This window comes from Canis aureus, chromosome 3 (assembly GCF_053574225.1).
Source record: "Canis aureus isolate CA01 chromosome 3, VMU_Caureus_v.1.0, whole genome shotgun sequence".
NCBI lineage: Eukaryota > Metazoa > Chordata > Mammalia > Carnivora > Canidae > Canis > Canis aureus.
Genome location: NC_135613.1, coordinates 41,463,598 through 41,485,064, shown reverse-complemented (window position 1 = coordinate 41,485,064; position 21,467 = coordinate 41,463,598). Strand labels below are relative to the sequence as shown.

Here is a 21,467-nt window from a genome sequence, read left to right as displayed (position 1 = left end):
TCTGTGATTCCAATTCTTCTCCTTTAGAATGAAAGGTCTGATAAAGGGAGGTGGAAAGTGATGGGTAGTATATGAGGTTGTGGTATAGGTTTAAAAAGTGCCCCAGGTGATTCTAATATGTATGATTTTTCCCATGTTTGTTAAGAAACCCTGGTAATAGTGCATATTACACTTACTTAAGGGAGCTCTTAAAAATACCAGTACTCAGACTGAATCTTGGTCCAATTAAATTATAATGTCTGGGAGTGGAGCTAGTCATGTATCAGTATTTTTAAATCTTCCCAAGAGATTACATTTTACAGCCAATATTGAGAACCAAGGGACTCAAAGGCTTAGATGTACATTGGTAGGAGAAAATGCCTTGTCAAGGTAATAGGTATCACATACAGGGATTCAAAGGCATAGATGTACAGTGGTAAGAGAGAATGCCATGACTTGCAACACTAATGCACACTCTGTGAAATACAGTGCAAGTTTCATGAAAGTAGATTTTAGGTTTAACTAAAGTTAGTAACATGGAATAGGAGCACAACTGTCACTTTAGATGTTCAACCTCTGAGAACCCTTGTGGAATGAAAATGAACTTAAGAACAGGTGCATTTTTTATAGTTTTATTTTAGCCTTCTACGTCAGTTATTAAATCAAATTCTTCTGATTTTCTACTTCCTAGGAAAGTGTGTATTTTCTCTTTTCATATTGTTTCCATTTCATCAGTATTTATAGATATTGACAGCAACAAGCACAAATTATTCATCTTTGTATTATTCTATGGCAGCTGTTTCAGATCTTTGTATATATTACATGCTGAATAAATATTTGTTGATAAATGTAGGATTTATTTTTGAGGTTTGAAATTAGCATTTCATGTTCTTTATTGGTGTTTTATTTCTGTTGAAGGAATGAATATACTACTACAGTTGATGAAAAGATGCTGGATTGTGAAAATAGGCGCTTCATTATATGTGAATTGCCATATGAATTTGAGTTTATGACAAATGTAGTCTATGTAAGATAGTCTGTTGTTATTGTTTGCCTAACAAACTCTTCCTTGTCTTAGCACATATATGCCGTCCTCTACAGAATTCCAACTGCATCCAGCCACATTAGCAGTTAGAGTGCTCCCTCTTTTGGTGCTACCATAGCATCTTCTCATTTCTTTTATGGGCGTTTTCACTTTAAGATTTTATGTTTATTTCTTCATCTTGTCTACTAGATTGTGAGCTCCTTGAGGGCAGGGACCATGTCATGTCTATATCTTGATGCTTGTCATAGTGCTTGGCACAGAAATGATGTTCAGTCTGTGTCGATGAATGGTTAAAAATACCTGTCAAATGGTCAACAAAAGAACACTTTCTACTTTATGTCATTCATGTTATGAAAATATAAATGAGTTACCTTGTGAAAAATGATAGCTTCTTAGGGGAAAGAAAGGTACTGCAATCCTTTCATTTATGTATTATTTGTCATATGAAAATATAATGCTTTTATGTTTATCCTGTGGCTGGTTGAAAGTATAGAAACAGATATGTTGTCTTGGCTTAACTTTTAAAAAATAAGGACTATTCAAATGGATCCTGAAATGATTTTTTGGTCATATAACATTGATATGATAAAATCGTAAACTTTAAATTCTGGCAACGGAACAACATTTTATAAAAACATGGTAACATGTTCTTAGCAAATTGATAAAATTAGACTTATAGGAGAGTCATAATTGTTACACCTTTACACACCCAAAAAATAAAAAGACCTGCTTAAATGTTATAAAAAGAAACACAAATATCTGTTAACATATTCTTTTTATTTGGATGGTACCAACTAATCCCTTTGTATAAGATACAAAATTTGAGTTATTTTATCAGTTGTGTTGATGGAAGTGCAATGACATGTCCATGTGTGTATTTTTGCATATATAGAGATAGCTGGCCAGATATAAGAGTTTAACTTACAGCTAGATAACATTGAGAGCTTAACTGCCTCACATAGGAATCATAAGCCATTTATCTAATTAGCTGCCCTAATTAACCATAATACTTCTATTAGAACTCAAGAGGTAGATATACAAGACTGAATTATTTTACCTCTAACCCTTCGCCAATAGTATTATACTTTTCTTTTTTAAAGTGGTGGATTTTTTTTTTTTTAACACATATGAAAGAACATAAGAATGGCGCTCCTCCTTCTTTATAGAGTAGCTTGTAGGGAGTACTGGAAGCAAAGGATACATAGCTTGACCTAAAATAGGGTCTTAAAATATTATTTATAAATCATTTAATATTTGACTTACAGAATGATTACTGTTTAAGTGGAGAAGCCATCAATTTGTATAGTAGATAAATCCTACCATTCTATAGACCATATTTCTTATATAAATTCCAAATGATATGCTACATCCAGATTTTAAAATGAATTTTTCACCTTCTTTAAGAAAAAGGAAATATAATGGGTAGAAACTTTTCGAATGTTTGAATGTCAGATGGGTCTGTAGTTGAAAAGAAATTTACAACTCAGCAATTGAATTATTAATGAGCGTCAGTAGGCACATTGTTCTTCATTGGGCTGATTTTGCCCATTGTTCTCCAGTAGTTATTAAATCAGACAAATTCTTACATAGATATGAACATCCAGCATTTATTACAACAAAGTTTCAACATGCTGTTATTTGTTACAGGTAATCTTTGGTAAATCTAGCTGTTCAGAATTTTCAAAGGAAGCCTATACAGCCGTAGTATATCATAACAGGTACTGAATTCAAATATTTCTTTCAAAGTTACTCACTTCTCAGTGGCATTGTTAGCACTCACGTTAGTGTGTTTACCAAATGCTTTGCTGCACTGAATGTGCAAATTCAAGACAGCTGACATCAGAGTTAAAATTTTCAACCTGTAGATGCATATTTTCCATAGACATCGAATATAAGACTTTATACATAAAACATCTTTCCTATCAAATTCTCTCACCCTTTCATTTTTATTATACTGTTATTGATTATCATTGTGGCCTCTGGTCCTTTGGACCTTCCCTGTTACTTTCCTTTCAACACTTTGTAAACTCTTTCCTAAGCTTATAGCCATTAGTCAGTTAAATTGGTAGTATAACAACATCTGATAATCCACTGACTTAGGATCCTTCCATTTTACTTCTTTTGGAAATTAGCTTTGGATAACTTTTCATCTCTGCTTTCTTATTCTTTTCTCTTTCTTTCTTTCTTTCTTTCTTTCTTTCTTTCTTTCTTTCTTTCTTTCTTTCTTTCTTTCTTTCTGATTATTGAATGCTTCTGGAGGAAAAAAATCATGAAATTCTAGTAATCAAGATTATCACAAGTCATCATCATTTTATCCATATCATGGGGCTACAGAAATTCATTTTACTTTATTTCATCTTCTTTTTGGCCCCACCACTCTTTAATCTTGTCATTGCTTTTTTACCCTGTGTCATTTGGCAGGAACCATCTTAGGCCTTTCTCTTCCTTTCTCTAGCCTCTACTTATTCTCTAGTTGCCTTACTCTTAGTGCTCCTACTTTATTAAGTGGATTGAGTTGGTCCATCTTGAGAACCATCCACTTGTCTACTCTTTACCTCTTTACCTCAGAAATCTCTGCACAAATCTGCCTTTCCTTCTGGTTCAAGGACAGTCAGGGCCCACATGTGGCTCAGTGTCTTTCCCCTCTGCTTTCTTCTGGTCTCATTCTTCCTCTTCCAGAGTGTGACTCCATCACTTAACCCTTCTCCTGTACCATCAGTCCCTGCTTCAGTGACTCCATTCTTACTATCAAAAAAAAACTTGTCTCCTGTACTTAAAAAACAAAATAAAAGTCTTTCTTCAGTGTTGTTGTGTAGCATTGGTTTTTCTCCTTAAAACTTTATTCTTTCTCACTCTTTACAACCCTCCCTAGTTCCTCCCATCTCTTTGGACAGTTTTTTTTTCCTGTGGTAATTATTCTAATTTTCCTTCCTTCCTCCCTTCATCCCTCCCTCCCTCGTCGTCTTCCTCCCTCCCTCCTTCCTTCCCTCTGTCCCTCCGTCCCTCCCTCCCTCCCTCCCTCTCTCCCTCTCTCCTTCCTTCCCTCCTTTCCTTCTTTCTTCCCTTCCTTTCTTTCTACCTCCTCTCCCTCCTTTCCTCCCTCCCTCCCTTCCTTTTTTGAGTATAGACATTCATACAAAACACTAAGGTTTCATCCTTAACCCTCTTTTTCTATACTATACTCTCCATAAATAATCTTATATTTATTTCTCAGAATTTCAGTCAGTGAAAATACTACTACTTTTATCTTTATGTGGATTGTTTCCAACTCTTTACTTTCGGTCATGACCTTCTTCATGAAGTGCAGAAATATATGTTTAGTGGCCTATTGGGCATGTTCATTTGGGTGCCCTGCTGCCTTCTCAGTTTCCATGTATTTATCCCCAATTCTCTTCTGGACCCTATCTCTATTTTTATTAATGGTACCACAATTTTTCCAGATCCTTTGATTTCAAAATTTAAAACATCCTTGTTTTCCTTCTTCTTTTCTCTAATATTCAGTCATCTTTTCCATCTTGATGATTTTCTTTTTTCTTGATTACCAAACATTCTGTGCTGTTCTGTTTCTGGGCCTTTCTTAGATCTCTTTGTCTGTTATAATACTGATTCCCTCTATTGATTGAATTCCTACTCAGTCTTTAAGGGCTATATCATATAGTCTTCCTAAAACACAGTTCCCTGATCCAAAACTTGAAATAATCCATTCAGTTCTCTTTTTGAAGCACTTAATCTTATATGCTCTATGCCAGGGGTTGGCAAACTTTTTCTGCTAAGGGCCCAATAGGTTTGTTTTAGGGCTTGTGGGCCATATGGTCTCTGTTGCAATTACTCAGCCCTACTGTTATAGTGAAAAAACAGCCATAGACAATAAGTTGCAAATGAATGAGCATGGCTGTCTTCCAATAAAATTTTATTTATGGATGCTGAAATTTGAATTTCATGTAATATTTCAGGTGAAATGTTATTCTTTTGAATTTTTTTTAACAGCTTAAAAATATAAAAATCATTCTTAGTTTGTAGGCTATACAAAACTAGGCAGTGGACTGGATTTGGCCTATGGGCCATAGTTTGCCAACCCCTGCTTTATAGCATTGCTATTGATATATGTGTGTCTTATTTATATTCTACAAAATCATATATTTTTTTAGGGTAATTATTTTTTCATGTTTATCTTTAAACCCACCACAAATTAACACAATACTTAGCATAAAGGTGAACAATTAAAAGTATTTTTTGATGAATAACTCTTAGATGCTTAATTTTCCATAAAAGCCTTCAGATAGTATGATTTCAGAAAAGAAATGAACTAAAACATTCAGTACCAGGAAAGATATTGATAAAGAAGGTAGTAATCTCTTAAAGAATCTCAATTTGTAGCTAGATCTTTATTTTTGTTGCTCTCAGCATTAGTAGAATTAAAATGACAATACTGCTTAACATTGCTAGTAAATTCAACTTCTTATAATTCATTGGTGATTAGTGAGATCAGTAGATGCATAGCATTTTTTATTCACCCAAATCATCAAATTTTCAAATGGCTGGCATTAATTATATTTCTTATGGGTATTAAAAGCCTCATCTACCTAATATTTCTGTGATCAGATCTATAGTTATTAGTGTTTCTGAGGCTTATTTGAAATAGAAGGATATTAGACTTATTAGCATCAGAGGGAAAAAAAAAAGCACTAATTGGCAGAACAGGCTTCACTTTTAATTAGTTGGAGCCAAATGGTTTGGATGCATTTTTACTAAATATAACTCTGAGAGATACTAACTGATTATGGAAGGTTGGGATGCTAAGGTTCTATCCCTTTTAAAACTATATCATAAAGAGCAGCAATACTTCTTTATAAAAATGCTCCTAGGGATCACTCTAAATGAATATTGAGGTGAAAATGCCATTGATTTGATCAAATATGATATTTGTTGTATTCTTATAGTGGCTGGGAGCACTTCTAAACTGTGGGACAAATGTATTTTGTAGGTGTTCCCTGATTTTTTTCTTTTCTTTTTCTTTTTTCTGAACAGTCAGTATATCATATTTTGTTAACATTTATTTCCTTAGCAATGGAATAATTGTTATAAAATATTCCATAGAGAGCCCAACTTGATACTAAGTTGTCTAGAAATACTTATTTTCTTTATTTTATAGAAAGATAATACAAATTAACCTTTAACATGAAGCTACACTCCTATAACAGAAAAATTTTTTTTTTATGGTATGGTTTTGAAATATCTACTTATAAAAACTCCTGTTATTTTTTCTATGTAATGTATATCAGAGAAAGCCTTGCCCTAGTCTCCTCTTTTATATAGTTTCCTACCAAATGAAGATCTCGGCATCAAGGTGGTGATTATTGATGAATTTTCATATAGTAGGATTACTCAGCCCATTATTAAAGTTGGGTTGAGAAATTTCAGAAACAGAGACAGCTCCCTCAACTGGAAATAGGAGTTAGTTACTTAAAGTTTGGGAATAGAGAAAAACATTTTGTACTAGAAGAAAAATTAAGCATGAATCCTGAAATTAATTTAAAATTTTTTCAAATATACAAATGCAATAATTACTTATTTTGAACAAATTACTGACTATTGATCTGTTTTGTTTTGTTTTTTTGTGTGAAGGTCTCCTGATTTTCATGAAGAAATCAAGGTTAAACTCCCTGCTACTTTAACTGACCATCATCATTTGCTTTTTACTTTTTATCATGTTAGTTGTCAACAGAAACAAAATACTCCTCTTGAAACTCCTGTTGGATATACAGTAAGCATATTTTTGTTTAATATTTAGCTCTTTGATCTTAAAAATAATTACAGTATTTGAGATGTAGTTGATATTCACTATTATTTGAGTATTCTATTCCTTATCTGATTTCCTATATTGGTTAGGAAGAGTCATCATAATAAGAAAATGCTCATTAATGTAATTAATATAACTACCTAACATATGTAAACACTTAGGTGTTGGTACTGATTATTATGTGTTTACCCAACAATATGGGGTATAAATATAAATATATTAAATTTAAATATATAAATATATTAATTTTAAATATATGCAATAAATATATAAATTTTATAAAATTTATATTTTAATATAAATTATTAATATAATTTAAATATATTAATTTTAAAGGTTCATCAGAAGGGAATGATTTCAGTGTATAATCATTAAAAGAGACTCTTGGCCGTTAAAACTCTTTTTGCTTTAATTGTATGCAATTAAAACTCTTGAGTATTTTTTGAAAATCATTGATTGAATTGCAAAGGTCAATTTGAGGTGAAGGATATAGATATCAAAATGTGCTATCACAACTTTGTCAGAAAAATCATGCTGCTGCCCAAAAGAGAAAAATCAGTGTTTGATTCATTTTTTTTTCTCTTGCAATTTATGAAGTGGATTTTGCTGAATGTTACAATAAATTTATGTTTATGCTTTTTAGTTTTGTTGTTAACATTCACATTTAATCAAACCTTTCCCTACATACATTGACACTATTACCACCACTTAAAATGGGTCCAATTTGTGCCATTTTTCTTCTATTCTAGCCTTTTCTGGGATAATAAGAACCTCCTATTGATGTAAATATTGCATGGTTGGTTAGTAATAATAATGTGTTGGGATCCTCCTTAATAAAATATTGTCAAAGAAGCTTTTCTTTAGAGGAATCATGAAACCTATTATTATTACTTAATTAAATCCCCTTTGTGTTTGGTGATGTTGACAAATTTGGCTCACACCATGTTCTTAAAATAGATTTTCCAAGTAATTCCTTTTGTAACAAACATACTTAATATTGTTTCCTTTTTATTAAAAGTGGATACCAATGCTTCAGAATGGACGATTAAAGACTGGGCAGTTTTGCCTACCAGTCTCACTGGAAAAACCACCACAGGCTTATTCTGTATTGTCTCCTGAGGTCAGTATCTCTCACATTGAAACTCTCCAGATTGAATACAATGAAGTTTTCATTACAGAGGTGTTTTTCTCAAGACCTTGCTGTTCTGTCTAGAAGTATATAGATAATGAAGTAATAATGTTTTCTCCTAGAATTAAAATTACTCTGTAGAATACTTTAAGCTTTCAATATAAGTATATTGATTTTAAAACTAAAATAATATGTGAAATATAAACTTAAAGAATAGGCAAATTTGGATAATTTTCATATTGTAACATAAGCTTTAAATAAGTGAGTATTTCTTTTAGTAGACAACATTTCATTGAAAGTGTAGAGGAAGGAGTACAAATGAATTTTTTAGAATATTTTTGTAGGGGCCGCCTGTGTGGCTTAGCGGTTGAGCGTCTGCCTTTGGCTCCAGGCATGATCTTGGGGTCCTGGGATCGAGGACCATCGGGCTCCTTGCATGGAGCCTGCTTCTCCCTCTGCCTGTGTCTCTGCCTCTCTTCTTCTCTGTGTCTCTCGTGAATAAATAAATAAAATCTTTAAAAAAAAAAAGAATATTTTTGTAATTAATGATCTTTTAAGTGAAAATGAAGTGGTTATAAACATGTAATACAGGAGACATTAGCAGCTGCAATGATGACATATGTGACTTAAAAGAAACAAAAACATTGGGATCTCGGGACCTGGGTGGCTCAGCGGTTGAGCGTCAGCCTTCGGCTCAGGGCGTGATCCCATCATCCAGGATCGAGTCCCACATCAGGCTCCCTGTGAGGAGCCTGCTTCTCCCTCTGCCTATGTCTCTGCCTCTCTGTGTCTCTCGTGAATAAATAAATAAAATCTATAAAAACAAAACACATTGGAATCTCAATCAAGAATCATGATATGAGGGGATCCCTGGGTGGCTCAGTGGTTTGCGCCTGCCTTTGGCCCAGGGTGCGATCCTGGAGTCCCCGGATCGAGTCCCGCGTCAGGCTCCCGGCATGGAGCCTGCTTCTCCCTCTGCCTGTGTCTCTGCCTCTCTCTCTCTCTCTCTCTCTCTCTATGTCTATCATAAATAAATAAAAATAAATCTCTAAAAAAAAAAAAAGAATCATGATATGACATGACTGTTTGTATGCATTAATCTGAAATATGTCTTGGGAATGTTCTCCTGGTGGCATTTATTTTCAGGATAGAACTCAAAAAATTCACGAATCTGTATTTTTATTTAAAAAAAGAAAGAGGCAACAGAAAGCTCCTGCTCCCACCTCCTTTCGTATTGTTCTCTGTCACTTCCTCTATCCTAGCCACACAGCACTGCACCTTGGCTGTTCCTCAGACGTGAAGAGGAACATTTGGGGCCCTTCCCATTTGGGGCCCTTCACACTTCCCTCTCCTGGCAATACTCCATCACCAGGCCAGCTTCTTCATTTCCTCCAGAGCCACTCAGATCTTGCCTCTTCAGAGAGGGTGTCTCTGAGTGCTTTTGTTCAAGTGCAGCCTCCACCATTTTTTATTGCTTTGCTGCTTTGTCCTCACATAACTTTATACTTCATATATCTGTTTATCTATTTTTTATCTACAGAGTATAAATTCCAGGAAGGTAAGGACTTCATCTTTCTTGTGCATTGCTTTATCTGCAAGTACTTAGAATAGTGCTTGGCTCACAGTGGGCAGTCAGTAAGTATTTACTAAACCAATGCATGAATAAAGATAGTAGGAAAGAAATAGAACTCTTTCTTTCCTCCCTTCCCCCTACCCTCTGCTAGACCTTTCATTCAGTTCCAGGAACACATCTCAGTAAAATCAGCTTATCTTCTATCACACGGATAGGATTATATATTTCAAAAGGAAATATTTTAAAAGGAGATCTGATTTTATGGAAGTTATGCATTTATTCTTTTTTTTGCATTTTTTATTAATTGATTTGAAAATGCAAGGTCAGCTTTCTAAAGGGAGGCTGATGGTTTTCTTCTAGCTACTATGCTATGTGTGCTCATATAGAAATAATATCAAAAAAATAAATAATATAATTTAGATTAGACTATAGATGTATAGTATGATTTATATGTGATTAAGTACCTAAGCTTTAGTATTTATTTATTTGAGAGAGAGCTCTAGGATGGGGGGTGGGTGTAGGGAAACCCAACGCAGCTAAGTAGGGAGTCCAATACAGGGCTTGATACCAGGACCCAGGATCATCACTTGAGCTGAGACTCTTAAAAAAATTGTAGTAAAATATACATAACATAAAATTTACCATTTTAACCATTTTTAAGTGTCCAGTTCCATGGCATTAAGTGCATTCACATTGTTTTGAAAACTAGCCTCGTAAAACTACTTTTTAATTGAGGTATATGTATGTTTAAACAATATTTTTACTCTGCTTAATTTATGAATTTAATGAAAAGGTTATTCTATATATAATCCTCTGGGGGACTTGCTTTTTTCATTCAGCATGATATTGCCAAGATTTAGTGTTTCTTTATGATCATATACAATGTTTATATAGTGTATCTATATTTTGCTCATATTTCCTTGTACTTAAAATATAATCTAGAATTTTTCCCATGACCTCCAGATCTCCAAAAGATCTGAGCTCTTCCACCTCTGTAACATCAGCTTTTACCATCACTGAGCCACATCTGTACGTAAAGCTTCTTTACTTAAAGCTTTTTCCTACTTCTAGACCTTTGAATTTTCTTTCCTCCTCCTGAACTCACATGGCTATATTCTTTTCCTTATCTGAATTTTATATAAAATATTACTTCCTCAGAGAGGTCTTTGCTTATTACTCCATACATTTCCAGCCTTTCCCTCCACCACACTGCTGATAGGCACTATCATTTTTAATCCAACTTTATTTACTTAATACTTATCACTATCAAATCATCTTATTTTTTTCTCTAAGGAATGGTGGGTAAGTTTTCTGAGAGCGGACCTGGGTTTGCTATGGAACCCTAGTACCTAGAAAACCGTTTAGAGACTTCAGTAGTTATTTGTTGCATGAATTTAAAAAGTTACAGGATTGTTGATAGTAGCAAAAACTAAAAAATGAAAATTTTGTTGAGACCATACAAAGTTTCTCAAACTGATTAACCATTTGGCAATGATGAATAATATCTGCTGTGTTCTCTTCCCCACAGAAACATTGGCCATTTCTCTACATTTCCCACATCTCACTCCCCCATTGGAGGAGGGCAGGCATTTCACTGGCCTGGGGAGAGAGAGGACTCTGGACTCTGAAATACAAACCCATTTGCCAAATCCAGCCATAGTTCCTCCCATTCCAAAGCTTGAATGCCATTTTGTGATGAACCATCAATGATATGCATTAAAGGACATAACCTAGTAAACTTTTTTATTCTTTTTAAAAAATATTTAACTTATTTATTCATGAGAGAGAGAGAGAGAAAAAGAGAGAGAGGTAGAGAAGCAGGCTTCCTGTGGGGAGTCTGATGCAGGACTCGATCCCAGGACCCTGGAATCACACCCTGAGCTGAAGGCAGACGCTTAACTGCTGAGCCACCCAGGCATTCCACCTAGTAACCTTTTATAAAAGTATTTTTAATATCTCATTTGCTCACATTTACTGAGTATTTCACTTCTCTAGGTTAGAGTTGGGGTAAATCTGTGGCATCCTGAGTAGCTACACTTTAATTGTTGAATGCAGTTGATGTATCTGTGTCCGATTTCTACAAAGAGCACACCAGGTTGTACCAAGCATTGTCAGGACATGACATACCAACATAGATGCATTTAACTATTTTATTTTTTGCATTTAACTATTTACATGGAAGTGTATAATATATAACTGTGTAATTATTTATTTTTAAAGATTTTATTTATTTGAGAGAAAGTGAGAGAGATCATGAGTGAGGGGAGGAGCAGAGGAAGAGGAGATCCCTGCTGAGCAGAGATCGTGATGCAGGGCTCAATACCAGGATCCTGGGATCACGACCTGAGACGAAGGCAGATCTTAACCGACTGAGCCACCCAGGCTCCCCTTATTTTTCTTTAAAAAGTACTTTTTAAATTTTATTTAAATTCAAGTTAATATATTGTGTAATATTTTTAATAAATGTATTTTTGGTACACCTGGGTGTCTCAGTGGTTGGGTGTCTGCCTTTGGCTCAGGGTGTGATCCTGGAGACCTGGGATGCAGTCCCACATCGGGCTCCCTGCATGTAGCCTGCTTCTCCCTGTGTGTCTCTGCCTTTCTCTCTCTGTGTCTCTCATGAATAAATAAATAAAGTCTTTTAAAAAAAGTATTTTGTTTCTATATGAAAAATGGAAAAATTATGGGATTATTGCTATTAGCAAAACAAAAAAAATGAAAATTATATGAATCAATCAAGACTTAATATTTTTTTTAAGACTTAATATTTAATTAAATTCTTATACATCCATACAGTGGTGCAATAGTTGAGAGGAGTAATATGGATTTCAATATCCCACTTCAATATCCCAGTAAAACATTCATTCATTCATTTATTTATTGAGAGGAAGAGAGAGAATCTTAAGCAGGCTCCACCCCTGGTCAGAACCAGATGTGAGGGTCAGTCTCACAACCCTGGGATCATGACCTGAGCTGAAATCACAAATCAGATACTCAATGTACTGAGCCCTGGCACCCCCCCCCCCCGAATAGAACATTTATAATAAAAATATAAAAACAAATAATATAGTGACAATCAAACTCACACATCAATAATTGGGTGGCAAATAATTTGGAAAAATATACACCAAGTTTAGCAAGGTTTAACTTTTGAAGGGGTATGGGATTGTTAAAAGTATTTATTGTTTCAAATCTCACATGCTTTTAAAAGGCAGTATATCATTACTTTCAGGATTTTACTTCTGGCCATACCTTTTATTAGTTGTGTGACCTCAGGTAAATTTCTTAATCTCCCTGCTGAAATATGTCTCCCCACACCCCACTTCATCCCCCACACTGCAGTCCCCAAATTCATATGTTGAAGTTCTAACTCTCAATGTGCTGGTATTTGGAAATGAGCTCTGTGGGGTTAATTAGGTTTAAATGAGTTTTGGATAAGGTCATGCAGGTGGGGCCTCATGATTAGTGCTTTAAAAAGAGACACATCAGTGTCCTTTTTCTCTTGGTTGTGAGGACACAGTGAGAAGATGGCCATCTGCAAGCTAGGAAGAGGTTCTCACCAGAAACTGACCATGTGGCACCTTGATTTTGCACTTCTAGTCTCCAGACTATGAGAAAATAACTTTCTGTTGTTTAAACCATCCAGTGGATGACATTTTGTTATGGCAGCCTGAGCCAACTAAACTATTCTCTGTGTCTGAATTTTCTCCTCTGTACGTTAAGAATAATTGATGCTTATAACCCCCAGAGTTTCTGATGCAGGAGGTCCCTATTGGGGCTTTATTATTATTATTTTTTAAGATTTTATTTATTTATCTGACAGATCTAGAGAGCACGTGTGGGGAGAATGGCAGAGGCAAAGGGAGAAGCAGACTCCCCACTGAGCAGGTAGCCTGACTTGGGGCTTGATCCCAGGACCCTGGGATTGTGACCTGAGCCGAAGGCAGACACTTAATGGACTTAGCCACCCAGGCGCCACCCAGGCGCACTGAGGCATGATTATTTACACTTCCAACAAATACTCAGATGATGTTTATGCTGCTCTCCCCAGATCAGAGTTTAAGAACCACTATTTTTTTTTTAAGAACCACTATTTTTAAAGCCATCTGTATTCATTTTATTTGTATATCTTGTTTTTTTAAGCTGAAAGCAAGTGTTTTGGGTTGAAAGAGCTAGTCCTAATTCTTCCTTGAAGAGTTTCAATTTACTGCACCATCTGTTTTTTACAAAAGTTTCAAAACCTGTATTTACTTCAGTAGAGACATTGCATTTCTTACTTGAATTTTAGAAGAGGAAACTGGCTTTAGTTGGTTTTCTTTTCTACACATGATAAAAAATGAAGCCATGGGACAAAAACCCTAAAATACTTCTTTTCCTGAGATTTTCTATTTTGGTCATTTATTTCAAGGATATTTGTAATTGCCTGATGAAATCTGTTTTTTTTTTTTTTTATGAAAAACATCTGTGTCATCTTAGTGTTTTATTAATTTTTTAAAGATTTTACTTTTTAGGGAGAGCACAGAAGGAGAATAAGAGGGAGAAGATGACTCCCTGCTGAGCAGAGAGCCCAACTTGAGGCTCTATCCCAGAACCCTGGGATCATGACCTAAGCCGAAGGCAGATACTTAAACGAACTGGCACTCCCCCATTTTTCTTTTGAAAGATTTCATCTTAGTGTTTGTTAATTGCCTTTTCTCATTTGAGATTGTTCTGGTTCTTGGTGTGATGCAAGATTTTTTATTTTATCTTAGACATCTTAGGTATTATGTCATGACCAAAGATCTTTCTATCTTTTTTTTTTTTTTTAATTTTATTTATTTACTCATGAGAGAGAGAGAGAGAGGCAGACACAGGCAGAGGGAGAAGCAGGCTCCACGCAGGGAGCCCGATGCGGGACTCGATCTCGGGTCTCCAGGATCACCCCCTGGACTGAAGGCGGCACTCAAACACTGAGCCACCCGGGCTGCCCATGACCACAGATCTTATATGTCTTGGGTTTTAGTAGTAGGGGGAGGTACTCTTGCCACATTAATGCCACATTAGGCCTCCACTTACACCTCCCAGTATGTGGGGAGCAAGGGGCACCTTGGTACTGCTCCCTGCTTGGCTTCCACTGACCCCATAGTTGGCGGGGATGCTTGTTACCACAGGGCTAGGACCTCTTTCCGACTCTGTCTTCTCTGGTAACACCCAATGTGTTGGGGGTGGGGATCTGGGACCCTCATTACAGCCAGCTAAGGGTGGACACCTGGGCTTACCACTTAGCCTTTGGAGGTTGGGTAGGGCGGCCACTTGTTGTTACCTTGTGTTTGGTCAGAGTAGGGCAAATACTGGTTTTGATTAGGGAGAGCAGGATTTCTTGGAGCTTGTTTTTCTCTACTCCTTTTGGCGTTTTTGGGTTGCCAGCTTCTCTAGCACCTCATCCAGGATTTATGAGGCAAAAATAAAACCCAGGAAACACAACTTTGTATTTCTTCACATCTCAAGGTCCATTGTCATTTGCATTCCTCTTTCCACCTTTCAGTGTTATTTTGTGTGTCATGTTCATGGTTTTTAGCTGTGTCATTAGAAATAGAAGTGATTTTAAAAAGATACTTTAAAAAAACTTTTTATGCTATGATTTTAATTAAAATTCTTACCAATTTACATCAGGAAAAAAAGTTTTCTAACTCTTATAACAACAGAATGTATTCCTTTGCTGTGAATATCTTATAGCCCTATTAAAATAGGAGTTTTTACAAGAAAAAAACCAATATTATAAACCAATAAAATAATGTAGATGTGAATTTATTGGCATGAAAAGAGATTCACAATATAATATGTGACAAACAGTTTTAAAATAATGTTTAATATAACCTATGGAAGGAAACAGTCTGTATAAAAGTACGTGTGCACAGAGGAAGATTTGGAATTATGTAAAGGGATATATGTTTGGGAAAATAGAATTTTGAGTGTATATTTTCTTTTTGCTCCTTGAGCCTTTTTATTCTCCTGTAGAAAACATGAAGATTTTGTAATAAGAACAAAATATATGTTTTACATTCATGTGCAGTGTATAAATATGTTTTACATTCATATACAGTGTATATTTCCATAGTATTTTTTCTTATTAAGGTATTATAATTTTTTTGTTTTAAGAATTTCCAATAAACTTAAATATCTATGATCATTATATTTACTCTCTTCTAGGTTCCTCTACCTGGCATGAAGTGGGTAGATAATCACAAAGGTGTTTTTAATGTTGAAGTTGTTACTGTTTCGTCTATCCATACACAAGTAAGTGAGTTTTTAAAATAATTTTTATAATAGATTATCACTTGAATGAATGAACATATTGTTTAGTAGCTAAATCAGTTTTGTTATCTACTATAACTTAGGGAATTATATATCAGAATATATAGAAGTTTATAGAATATTTAGAAGTTTTTTTTTTTAATTTTAATTTATTTATGATAGTCACACACACACACACACAGAGGCAGAAACACATAGGCAGAGGGAGAAGCAGGCTGCATGCTCCAGGAGCCCGACGTGGGCTTCGATCCCAGGTCTCCAGGATCGCGCCCTGGGCCAAAGGCAGGCGCCAAACCGGTGCGCCACCCAGGGATCCCTAGAAGTTATTTTTTAAAGGAATCCATAAAAGTCTTTAAATATTCACACAAGCAAACTTGTTGCTCCTCAAAATGTCATTGACTTCATTTTGAGCAATTCAATGACTTTTTTTTTTTTTTTTGGTAAGTTTCTGCTACATTGCAGAATTAGAGTTGAAAACTATCATTCAAACCATTTTATTCCTCATAGACTCAGATATTTCAAATGGTAAGAGTTTGAAGGAATTATTTGCTCCAAATTCTTCAGTGTTTATCTGGAACATGCCAGACTCTCCTCAAAGCCTGTATATTTACTCTTTCTCTAGCTGGAATACTTTCCTCCTGTTAGATACTTATTTTCAGTAAGACTTTTACTTACCTCAGGTCTTTCCTGGAGACTTTTTTTTTTTTTTTTAATTTTATTTATTTGAGAGGAAGAGAGTGTGCACACAAAGAGAGAGGGGGAAGCAGACTCCTGCTGATCAGGAAGCCCCATGTGGGGCTCAATCCCAGGATCATTACCTGAGCCGAAGGCAAACAGTTAACCCACTGAGCCACCCAGACTCCCCTTTCCTGGAGACTCTTAAGCATAGCAGCCCTATTCGTCTGTATGGTCTTACCCTGCTCTTGCTACTACTTCTAGCTCTTCCCCGCACTCTCTTGCACTTTTGCTTTCTCTCACTTTGTGTGTGTATGTATGTACATATGCATTTATTTATTAGTTCTTCATTAGGTTGTAAGCTCCATGTAGTCAGGGTTGTTGTTACCTGTCAAGGAAAGAAACTTTCCTTCAAAGACCTTACAGTGTAATAGGGGAAAATGTAAAAATAATTGTAGCACAGTAAAATTAGTACTGTGTTAGATATATGAATGAAATCCTTTCAAGAGTATAGAGTTGTCTGTTCTGGGAACTGAGATTCCCAGATATTGATTGATAAGTTGGCATTTACCATACAGAGAGAGGGTGGGCAACTCAGATGATAAAAAGCAAGTGCAAAGGGTTAGTAGTCTAAGGACGACAGGCAAGTAATCTTGTGTGAATGTAATTCATAGTGCATGGGGGAAATCGTGATAGATGAGGAAAGAAGACCAGGCTGGTAACAGATCATGAAGGACCTTGAATGCCGTTGAGTTTAGAGTCTAGGTAAATGGCGATTTCTAACCTAAATAGCAAACAGGAGAAAAGTAAATTTGGTTGGATGCTACGAGAGATTATGGAGATAGTGGAGATAATTCTGAAGCTATAGTGAGTTTAGTTTTAAGTCTGTTGAGTCTGAAATGCCTATGTACTTCAGATAAAAATATCCCAAGGCAATTGTAATACCATCTTTAACATTGAAGGTGGCAGAATAAATGTGAAAGCTGAAACTACACTGGTGAGTGATTATCCAGGGAGGAAATGTAGAGTGAGAAGAGGCAAGTAAAATGGAATCCAACTTGAAAAGGGAAGGGGCAGTATTCACAGGAACTTCAAAGGCCACCCTCAAGTTCAGTGATTTTTTTCACCAGCACTCCTAGGACCCAACATATAGCCATGTTCACAGCAATGATTTATTTTAGTAAAAGATATAAAATCAGCTAAAAGAAAAGAGGTCAAGTCCACAGGAAAAGCACAAGCTTCCAACATCCTCTCCTAGTGGAGTCACATAGGGTGAGTGGAAGCAACATGTGTGAAATGTCTGTCAGGGGATGTTCATTCATTAGAGACTTAGTTCCCAGGGTTTTTACTATAAGGTGTAACATAAGCACCCTCGCCTATCACATACCAAAATTCTTGATCCCCAGAAGGAAAGCTTATTTTCAGCATAAACCATATTGTTAGCACAAACAATTTAGGTGTAGTGAGTCATCCCTTATCAGTTGGAACTCTTGAAATCCAAGTTCCCAGATGCCATCCAAGGACCAATTGTGTAAGCTGGACTTCCAAATGATAGCAGTCTTAAACTTGCTGTGTTAACTCTTTTCTGCAGTGAAGTAGGGAAAAATAAGAAGGCAGAGCACCTCTATGTTATATTTTAAAACAACAAAAAAAGGTAGTAGATAGGTTTTATTTAGCATTATGTAGGTAGATTCCAGTAAAAGAATGGCTCCAGTGGAATTTTTCCTTTTCTGGTCCTGGATATGTTCTATGTTTCCTATATTCTTTATTCTTTTGATAATGTTGAGATGGATGTTACAGTATACTGTTGAAATGTATTCTTTCCCTTCATATTATCCTATCTTAAGTATAAAAATACATTATTTTTCATGTTTTTTAATTCTTACAGTCATTATTAGTTTTCTTTTTAGAGTTGGTAGTATATTTATCTTTTACTCCTAATTTTGTTTTCAGATACATGTGCTGTCTTTATGTGACAAAGAAGGATTGGGGCAAAAATATAGGTGATTTAGAATCTATTGAATGTAGGAGAAGATGAAGTGGAAGTATCTACTTTGTAGCACTCTGGCATTCACAGTCCTGATGAGTAATATTCAACATTAAAAAATTTTTGCCACTATGAAAACAATTTCATCATGTATTATCTTTTTAAAAGGATCAACTGAACACAGTAATGTTTTTTATGATGTTTTCTTTTTTTTTTTAAAAAAGATTTTATTTATTTATTCATGATAGAGAGAGAGAGAGAGGCAGAGACACAGGCAGAGGGAGAAGCAGGCTCCATGCTGGGAGCCCGATGTGGGACTCGATCCTGGGACTCCAGGATCGCACCCTGGGCCAAAGGCAGGCGCTAAACCACGGAGCCACTTAGGGATCCCCTGTATGATGTTTTCTACTTTGGTTGTAGCTCTTTGAAATTTACTGGTATATAGTTAGAAGTCATCACTTTTTTATTCATTTAAAACCTGCATATCAAGTTAGAACAACATTAGAGCTATAAATGTGAATGAAACTGTTTGGCATTATTGTCTTACAGTTTATTTTCACTATTAACTGAGCAGAAGTCTTCCAGAGTTCCATCAGACTCCTATTCACAAATCATTCGTTGGTGCTATACACATGATCATCACTATACACATCTCATCACTAGGCATGAAGCAAATTGGGGGAATAAGCATGTACCCTGGGACTGGGCATGTGATTGCTTTAAATAAGACTGGTTCTGTTAGTGTACAAGGAGGTTAAATAATAGGAGTCAGGATTTAGCCAGGAGATGGAACATCCCAGTAATTCAGATGGAGACAATTTATATTTAAATAATTAACTGGGTTAAAGGTGATTCACTACTAAATGGGGTAAAAGAAAATTCTGTGATTATAATAGAGATAGCAGTTGCAGAAAGTGATAAGGAAGGAACTTAGAACCATAGAGGAGGTTCCTGAAGGCTAAGAATCAGACCTCCAAGGAGAGGATACCACTGCTACAGGTACACAGTGCCTGCCATGCTGTAGTGTGGAGGGCACCTGCTATGGAACAAGAGGCACCATTGCTGTTGTGAACACTGGTGCCATGTCCCTCACCTCTGAACTTTAGCATTCACATCTGCTAGCTGCCATCAGGAAAACAAATAGGAAGAAGGAAAGCTGTTTCCTGTACCTTCTGTGGTCAGAGCCTAACCACATACCAGCTGACAAAGAAGAAATGCAATTTGAAGAGTCAGCTCCAGTATTATAAACTGTGGCAAAGATGGTGGGTTTGAATGGAGCTAAGAGGTAATAAATTAATAATGGGCACAGGCCCTGTTCTAACAGACCTGCACAATCATTGAGTTCTAAAATAGTAATACTCACACTGAGGAAAAAAAAAAAATCCTTAATCTGTATTAGTAGAGTGTTGAGTAGTCAATAGTGTTCAAAATGGCCACTTTAATAAATGAGAATAGAGCTGGTGTTTAATTGGAAACAATATTTGTATATACTTGTGTATTTTTTGTATTAATTCATATGAGCTATTTATATTACATAAAACATTGTAATTTTTGTTATATAATTTTAAATATATTTATATTTAATTTAATATTTATATTTTATAAAAATTACAATATTTTATATTTATATGGTCCAAAGTTTGGGGAATTCACAGTTATAATTGGTTAGTGCTTTTGTTCATTCTTTGTTTTAGGATCCGTATCTTGACAAGTTTTTTGCTCTGGTCAATGCTCTGGATGAACACATGTTCCCAGTCCGAATTGGAGACATGCGAATCATGGAAAATAACTTAGAAAATGAATTGAAGAGCAGTATTTCAGCGCTGAATTCATCTCAGTTGGAACCAGTGGTCCGATTTCTTCATCTTCTGCTTGATAAACTGATACTTTTAGTTGTTAGACCTCCTGTCATTGCTGGCCAAATAGGTAATTTTTACTTATGTTTGGAGAATTATGAAATTTGTAATTTGGCATTTCTAGCTTTTGCAGAAATAGAATCATGAAGTACTATTTGATAAGGACTGTGTTTGATTTTGGGGAGGAGAGGATGGGGAGTTATTTAATTGTTTCTGATGCCAGAAAATAACTTTCTTTTGTTTTGATAAATTGTGCCATAGAGACTTCAACTCACATTATGGAAACCAATTCATTTATCCACTCACCAAATATTGATTAAGCACTTACTGTATGCCAGACACTGATAGGCTCTGTCCAAGGCTTAGTTCTTGATTTTAAGGATCTCACAGACTAGTTTGGAAAACAGGCAAATAGGTAAATCATTTTGCTTTTTATATGATGTGTGATTTACCTAGCCTACATTTTTACTCATTGGCCATCCTCTATTTAAAATAGCTGTTCTTTTCTTCATTAACCCAAAAATCTCTATAGTCTCATTTTCTTCTGTATTGCTCTGCAGTTAGAGGTACTCCTGTTTCCAGCTCTCTTCCCAAGATAGGTTCCTCTGCTTTTGCTAATAGCTTCCACCTGAATCCTGCAAAGTAGTTGAGCTTATAAGAAAAACACATCATAAAATTTTTGTGTTAAATGGTTGTACAAAGAAGAGGAGTGTTGAGCTCCTTAGAATTTTATTTTAGGGGAGACTTGTCAGTAGAAGTGATCCTTGGGTCAAACATTTAAAGATGAGTAGGAGTCAGAGAGGTAAGTAACTAGTCCAAGGGGATGAAATAGTATGCGCATGGTATATAGACAGATATATGAACTGGGAAACTTTTGAGGAATTGTAAGTCACAAATTAGAGTGTTGTTGTTTAGAGATGATCATTGGTGGTGAGGGAGAGGAAATGGAATCTTCTATGATACTTTAGGGGAATTGGGACTATAATTCTATAAGGAATCCATAGCTTTTGAAGGGTCTGGCCTTTTTTTTTTTTTTTTTTTTTTTGAAGGGTCTGGTCTTAATTATGGAAGTAATGTGACCCAATTTGGTTTTTATAAAGATGAGTGTGCTACATGGAGATGGGTTGGA

The 21,467-nt window shown here is 35.5% G+C and overlaps 1 protein-coding gene across 7 annotated transcripts in view; it reads left to right on the top strand.

Annotated features, from left to right (window-relative positions):
* Positions 1-21,467, top strand: part of DOCK7 (dedicator of cytokinesis 7) — a 219,246-nt gene that overhangs the window by 109,544 nt on the left and 88,235 nt on the right. For 6 of the 7 annotated variants that reach the window (XR_013376384.1, XM_077892050.1, XM_077892049.1 and 3 more), the window contains 5 exons: positions 2,672-2,742; positions 6,650-6,788; positions 7,843-7,944; positions 15,716-15,802; positions 20,177-20,408. Coding sequence is in view for 6 of the 7 variants with exons in the window: in XM_077892050.1 (XP_077748176.1) it covers positions 2,672-2,742; positions 6,650-6,788; positions 7,843-7,944; positions 15,716-15,802; positions 20,177-20,408 (631 nt within the window). In the remaining variant the exon portion in view is untranslated. Of the gene's footprint in view, positions 1-2,671; positions 2,743-6,649; positions 6,789-7,842; positions 7,945-11,054; positions 11,262-15,715; positions 15,803-20,176; positions 20,409-21,467 lie in introns of those variants that run through there. The other variant, XM_077892054.1, reaches the window with a different exon arrangement.